We start from the raw sequence: 7,432 nt of genomic DNA on the forward strand, positions 1-7,432 counted from the left end.
AGGCGGACTGCATTTGTGTTGAGATCGTTTACCAAAGCACAGTCTTTCATCTTCATTGACCAACGCGAACATTGAATCGTCCGTGGACTTGGCGAAAAGTAAACAACGACCAAATGGCTGTTTGAACAATCAGGAAAGCTCTTTCAACAACAGAATGAAAGGTAATTAAAGTCCCTCTTTATTGAGCTTGTATACGCTGATTTTCATTAAGTTCTCAGTAGTAAGAAAATGCCAGCCAGGGTTCTTCTCCACGAAATTTTGCAACTAAGAGCAACATGAGTAATTCCCTCTTTAGCTTATTTCAACAGTTTCACTTACAGTACAGTGATCAATATCTGTATAATGTAGGCCTATATACAATATGATGTGATATATTTATTTTTATTATACAAATTGTGCATGGTCCAATATATAAATACATATTTATCATCTCTCCTTTCATTTTTATTAAATAAGGTTTATTTTTGCAAGTGTCTTAGATTCCAAAGTGTCCACTGTGTAAAACTCTTCCAAATTTTAGCCCCTATGTATTGAAAGATTTCCTTCAAAAGTGCATGTCTTTGAATTGAGTCGTCTTGGTGAGGTTATTGAGCTGGTTTATGGTTTAAATTATGGTGGAGGTGGTCAGTTAAATTATTAGGACCCATCGTACCAACCGGGAATATAAATACTAAGCTAAAAGACACGAAGCTGAAGAGTATTGTAGGGATGGGCAAGCAGCTCGGGATGTAATTTGATTTCAACAGCTCCAATGTCGCCGTGTGGTCAAAAGAAGGGGATTACGATTAGATCTCCACGTGTTGTGTCGGCGCTGTGGAAAGGTCTGGCTGCACCCTTAGTCATTCCGCTATAGGCAGGGGCGTCAGACTGGGGGGGAATAGGATCTAAAGCGTGATTTATGATTCTGCAATAAATCTTCTCCGGGGCTACTTAGCTACTTAGAATACTGATCCATGCAATAACCTGACGTGAACCTCGTCGAAAAATCTAACTACATGTTGCGCGACACCACGGCACTTGGCCGCTGGCGTTGGTAGCGTTGCATTTCCCTAATCACGTCCTAATTCTTATTCATAAACAACATGAAATCAAGGAGAGGGTTGATTAATCTGCTACAGACCGTGGTCAAAAGCACAGAGAGGGATGAGTACCAGGATGTTTAGAATGAACCGCTGTGGGTCCGGGGAGGGGCCACATGATCCTTTTTATCAAGCCCAGAATGTCTCTGGCTATAGGGAATAGACTTACTTTGGCTATAACTGATGGTGGAGATAGGCAAAATGGGAGCAGAAATACTGATTGAAATACGCGGCCAATGGCAGGCCTAACATTCTTATCCACTGAGGTCAGCTGAGATCACAATTACTTAGTGCTCCTCTACAGTGGGTGTGTATGTGAAATTACTCTCAGTGCCTACATCACTGCTGCCTTCTTGGAGTGAATGCACCCAGAGATGTAAAAGTAGTAATTTGTAGTATGATTTGTAGTATGATGTATATATATATATATATATGTAAATGCATGTAGCATTAATTTGATATAAATATTTATGGCATAGCAATAAAGATTCTGAACACTAACAAAACACTTTTTTACTGTTAAAGGACTAGTGTGTAGGATGGTGTTGGTGTGGTGTGGGGTGGTGTGGGGGGGGGGGGGGGGGTTCTATAAGCGGAAGTTTTCTAACCAGGTTTTCCCATCGACTGTTCTGATTTTTAAAAACAGTACACAAATGAGAGTGTTCCTCCAGCCCACTTGATGTAATACTTCAAAATTTTACTGAAAGGATAGATTCTGTTGGGCCCCATTTGATCAAAATTTTACAGCTCACTATCTACTGGTTGTGTCCTGATTTATTTTAAAACGGCTTGCGTGAACCCACTTTTTAAGAAACCTGGGTTAGATCCCTCCCCCACATTAATTTTAGACAATTTAAAAACTGACTTCATTGAAAGATTTTAGAAAGAACTGTGTCCAAACAGCTGTCACTTACTGGGAAATAACCACAAAATTATTTGAAAAATTTCGTCTGGTTTTAGGAAGAGTACCATAGCACCAGAGACTGCCGCTGCTTAAGTCACCAATGACTTTTAATGTTGCTGATGAAGGCATGGTGCTCGGTCTTTACTTCTGGACCTCCCCCCCCAGTGCTGCTTTTGACCATGAATTACAGCTCATGTTAGAACACGAATGAGCAAGGTGTGCGGAGATACTTGGAATGCTCTGAGAATGGTTTCTCATTACATGAAAATAGGAAGTTTGTTGCGTAGTCTGTAAATAACTATGTCTCTCAGTTCAGTCCAGTAAATATGTGTGCCTCTCAGGGGGTCGGTCTTATGGACCATTTTGTTTCCTTGATCTGCTTCCCTTGGACCATATTCCCCCCCCAAACGCATTTCCCTTTCCTCATATTTTGCTACTTACACACACCCCATACCCTACTTATTTCCCTGTCGATCTCAACCTGATGTCCTTTTCCACTTAACAACTGCCGTGGGTGATGAGTTTAAAAAAATGGAGTCAAATAATTTCCTAAAGCTGAACTAAGACAAAACACGAAATCCTCGCATCGGGTCCAGGCAATGGCAAAGCAAATACTGCGCATCTGCCGGGGTCGCTAGAAAACCCATAAGCCCGTGGCAAAGAAACTCGGTGTTTGGTTTGATAGTCAATTAAATTTGGAGCAGCACATCACAAACTTGTTCAATCATGTTTTTATCAACTTAGAAATATTAGCATAAAATTCGAATCCTATGTTATACTTTTAAAGACCACCGATGGACCCTATTTACACGCACTTATCTCATCACGCCTGGGATGATTTGCAATAGCCTGGTAACCGGTTAACATCAAAATCTAGTTGATCGCTCTCCAGACTGTCCAGCAACTCAGCTGCCAGGCTTTTAACCAGAACAAAGAAATATGATCACTACTCTGTTTTAGCTCATTGACTGGCTCCCAGTATGTTTTAGAATTGACTTTAAATTCTATGGACACTTTTAAAGTCTTCATGGCCTTTCGCCGTTATATCTGCTGACCTTTACGTACCATATACATCATGACGCACCTTGAGATCTCGGGCAGAGTCTGCGATCGTCCTCAGAGTCTCGAATGAAAACTAAGGGACAAGAGCGTTTGCTGTCAGGGCCTTGAGGGCTCTGAACCGCTGACCTGAGGAAAATCCGGTCAGCTTGGCGTCAGTGAACTTTATTAGTCGCTTCCTTAAAACCCCCCCATATTTTTAAGGAGGGGGGAAGCCGTTCCCGGATCTTATTTGACTTATTTTGACCCCTCTATTTTCAGTTGTTTTTCCACATTTTATATTTAACTGTATTTCACGTCTTTCTTAATGTTCTTATGCTTTTGTATTTGTGTACTTGTTAAAGCACTTGTAACCTGTTTTTGAAAAAGTGCTCTACAATAAAGAGTTATTATTATTGTTATTATAGTGTTTACCATGATGCAGAATGTGGACTTGTTTTTTGTCTTGATTAGAGACTGAGCCCTTCATATCTACATTAGGAGCAGGTCCACTTTACTGGAGCCCGCCCATGTGACACAGAATATTTGTACCAGTTGACCCCAGAAAAACAAACAACACACATGCTTTAGATAAGGGCCTTTCATGCTGTCGATGAAGCGTGACAGGCCACTCCTAGGTCTCCTCCCACACTTAGGGACAGAAGGGGCGTAAACTGGTGTATTCAGTTCCCCTGCTTGATGCCACAACATAGTAGAAATACACTTAGTTTTGAGTACAGGCAGAAAACCCCAGTATCAGCTTGTAGTGATGAAGGAAAAAAGTTAGGTTTTTTTTCAAAAAATTGAGCAAAGGAGCATTTAAATAGTTAGAATTAATTTGAATGCAACCCACGTAGCCTAGTCTTACCCTATTATTTTTCTCTTATTATTATCTGATGACTTCAAATTTCAAATGTAATGTTAGTCTTTTTTAAACATATTTCTGTTTGGTGGTTAGTATTGTATGCCTCATTTGACAATGTCATTTGTGGGTAGTTGTTTATTTCTGTCGATGCAATAAGTTTTTTGTTTCCTCCTTTATCATTCAGACTAGTAGCACTGGTGAATACTTAGTAAAATATTCGTGGCCGGTTTCTTTTTCCTCTGTGCCCTCAGTTTTTTTTTCTAAAGCTCACTTTCTGCTGTTTTGTGTGATTGCCTACGGCGAGACCAGGGACAGTTGTTACACTTTTTGCAATTTTAAGCAATACATCAAAAATCCATTTACACTGGAATATCCAATTTCTTATTATGTATATTATAAACTTCAATATGTCAACTACTGACACAATGTGTTTAGGTGGTTTTATGAAATGTGTATGTAATTCACTCTCTCCACTGTTACAACCAGGGAAGGTTAACAAACGTCAGGTTGTAACATGTCTAAAACATATCTAATGAATCAATCATATACTCAAAATGGAAAATATTATGTATTAGTCGTGTTATTGTGACCATTCATTTCATGTTTTTAAGTAATGATTACCTGTTTTTCATACAAAGTGACAAAAAAGAGGTGAAGCGGTCAAATTATAATACAAGAAATTGATTCAATGGGTAGAACAAACAAGTTTAACTTAAACATTCTCAACAACAGAGAGGGAGGGGGTGGGGGGCTGGGAAGTTTGAAGCATTTCACATTTAATTCTCACAATTAAATGAAATATACGCAGTTTTTGGTGATACTGGGACAGTTGTCACGCCCTGTAACCATATTTTCATCTCATGTGAGCTAGCTTGACTGCTAGTTAGACTTAGACAGACTATATTGTCATTAAACTGCTCATTCATAATATACAGTTGAGCGATATTGCGTTGCAAGGCTCCGAAAAAGAAAATAAACAGAAGACAAGTAAAAAAAGAAACAGTATCAATATAAGTATGTGCAATATAAAGTATGTGCATAATGATTATAAGATGATTATGACTAGTGCAAATATCAGTAGCAACCTTCATAGACATTTGATCTCATAACAGCATCCAAAAAAGTACATCAGAAAGAAAAACATTTTTTATCTCAAAAACAACCTTTTGTAGATGACGCCGTCAGGAAGTTTCAAATGTGGCTCCGTTTTTAGCAAGAATGGAGGGACACTAACGTCATCACTCCAGGTTGTTTCTGATGGGAGGAATTCAAAGTGTTACAACCCTCCCCTGTTACAACTGTCCCTGGTCTCCCTACTGAAGTCGTTTGTTTCCCTCTGTATATAGGAATTTGTTAACAGTGCAGCAAAATGTGTTCTTTTCATCGGTTCTAGGATTCTGCGCTTCATGGACCTGTGAATGCTAGCTTGTCTTGCCTCAAGGAGTCCATCACTGACCTCAGCAACACCTACACCACCGCTCGTGGCGTACGTCTTCACCTGGCAGGTGACACATGGACACGCCTCTCACCTACTGAACCACACTAGACACTGTTCATCACAAGAGGTGAGTCATCCTCCTACAGGAAATCATTCTGGCTTCATTACTGTGAAACAGCTTACCCTGTGCCTCTTTGTCTCTTTGTGGATGGGTTGTTTAGGAGTGTTACCTCCACTGGTCTCAGACAGCACGACAGAACGTCTCCACCTCTCTGTCTGTGGAATCAGCTCCTATGTGCTGCTGGCTAAACCAGTGCCTCTCCGCTGCTGAAGACCTGGGCTACGCCAGCCGCATCGTTTTAGATGGCTGACTAGCCAGCAGAAACTATTACGGAGGATTCTCCTCCACAGGTACACCCAAACGTGTTAAGATGGACTTTGAATGTACAATAATCTCTTCTGGAACAAATAAGATCAACAAGTTAATTAATATGTCTGGCTAGCTGTGACCTTAAGCCCATTTGTTCTACTTCCCGTATCCCACCAAAACACATAGTGTGGAACAAGAAAAACAGACCATATTTGTGTTTGTGACCAATGCATTTTTCTGCTTCTTCACTTCAGTGTTTCTTTAAATGTTGACATTTAGCTTATGAGGTGTAGGAACATTTTCTCCACTTAAGGACCATTAGTTTTTTAATAAATCTGGATCTTTAGTCCAAATAGACCTGACCCTCCCTTCACCAGAAATACATTTTTTATGACCCTCCAAAATGATTGGGAAAAAAGGCATGACCCACCCCGACAATTTATTGATGCCTTCTGTTCTGGTTTGCTCTTGGCAAAGATGTACAGATAGCCATTGTTTTTCACAACCATAACACACACAACTTAACCTAACCTCTGCCTTCTCATCTTACACATCACACTCCACTGTTTAGGGTTCCATTTCAGTAGATTTACTCACCAACACTGTTGTGGAAACACAATAAGCATGAGAACTAATAGCACACTTACTGCATTACTTCAAATACTAAGATACTCCTCTATAAACAGTGTACACATGAAATAAACGATTAAAACAATGAGACCATTTACAAAGCACAACTGGCTAATAACCCATATTGAAGCTGGCCTGCCAATCACTCAAACCCAGAGAACTTTTCCAAGTAACCAAACACCAAACAAGCCCACCTTGAAATGTTTTCTTTTCATGATACAAACAGTTCTGTGACCCTCCCCCTAGACTAAAATAACGTTGGTAGCCCTCACCTCAACAAAGAATAAAAGACAGGACCTCCCCTATTTTCCTCCAGTGGTCTCTCCATAATACACAAACAATCCTTATAAAAAAATTAAAGCCTTGAGTTATCTTTCAAATTATTTTAAACTGAAACTCACATTATTAGACATGCATAGTATCTCACAGGTCAGCAACATTTATGATCCTAATATGAACAGTGAAGTGTAAACAAAAGAACTTTACAGTTGTTATAAATGTAAGCACAAGTATTAGGTATTTTTCTTGTTTGGTGTTGAGGACACCGTGGTGGCCTCAGGCTCTGGCTCTCTACTCCACCTGGTGTTCAGTCAGTGGGTTCAAGCACAGTACGGTCCAGTCTCCCAGTGGCCAGCTGACGTTTGATGGAATCAGTACAACAACTGCTCTACCAGGAGAAAAATCTGCAGGACGTGGACAGGAAGGTACAGTTGTTGTCGGGGTCTGGGTCCCCCGAGTGACGGGGACGTGCATTGCTCTGCGATAAGGTCCGTGGTGAGTGTACCAACACCTGATGAATTTATACTGTACCTTTGAACCATTTTTGAGCGAGGAAAAGAGATTTTTTTTTCACTTTTCATGATTGCATGATTGATTGATTGTCATTTTTAATGCCTCTAAGTGGCCCATCCCACACAGAATTACATGACACCAACACAACATTAATTATTTCCACAGTTCCCTGTCCAATGTCCACACACAACATTCTCCACTTTGCACAAAACAAATAACAAATAAAACAGACCACAGGTACCACAACACATCAGTGCAACCCATACGTTGTCCAACTAAAGCCAAACAACTCATACACAAAAAACAGACTAAAAAA

The 7,432-nt window shown here is 40.1% G+C and overlaps 1 protein-coding gene across 1 annotated transcript in view; it reads left to right on the forward strand.

Annotated features, from left to right (window-relative positions):
* The window catches only part of LOC116680803 (pregnancy zone protein), a 34,310-nt gene that overhangs the window by 17,330 nt on the left and 9,548 nt on the right, over positions 1-7,432 (forward strand). Inside the window, exons 17-19 of the mRNA XM_032509533.1 lie at positions 5,348-5,451; positions 5,546-5,680; positions 6,884-7,028. Coding sequence (XP_032365424.1) covers positions 5,348-5,451; positions 5,546-5,680; positions 6,884-7,028 — 384 coding nt within the window. The remainder of the gene's footprint in view (positions 1-5,347; positions 5,452-5,545; positions 5,681-6,883; positions 7,029-7,432) is intronic.

The sequence above is a fragment of the Etheostoma spectabile genome, chromosome 3 (assembly GCF_008692095.1).
Source record: "Etheostoma spectabile isolate EspeVRDwgs_2016 chromosome 3, UIUC_Espe_1.0, whole genome shotgun sequence".
Classification (NCBI taxonomy): Eukaryota; Metazoa; Chordata; class Actinopteri; order Perciformes; family Percidae; genus Etheostoma; species Etheostoma spectabile.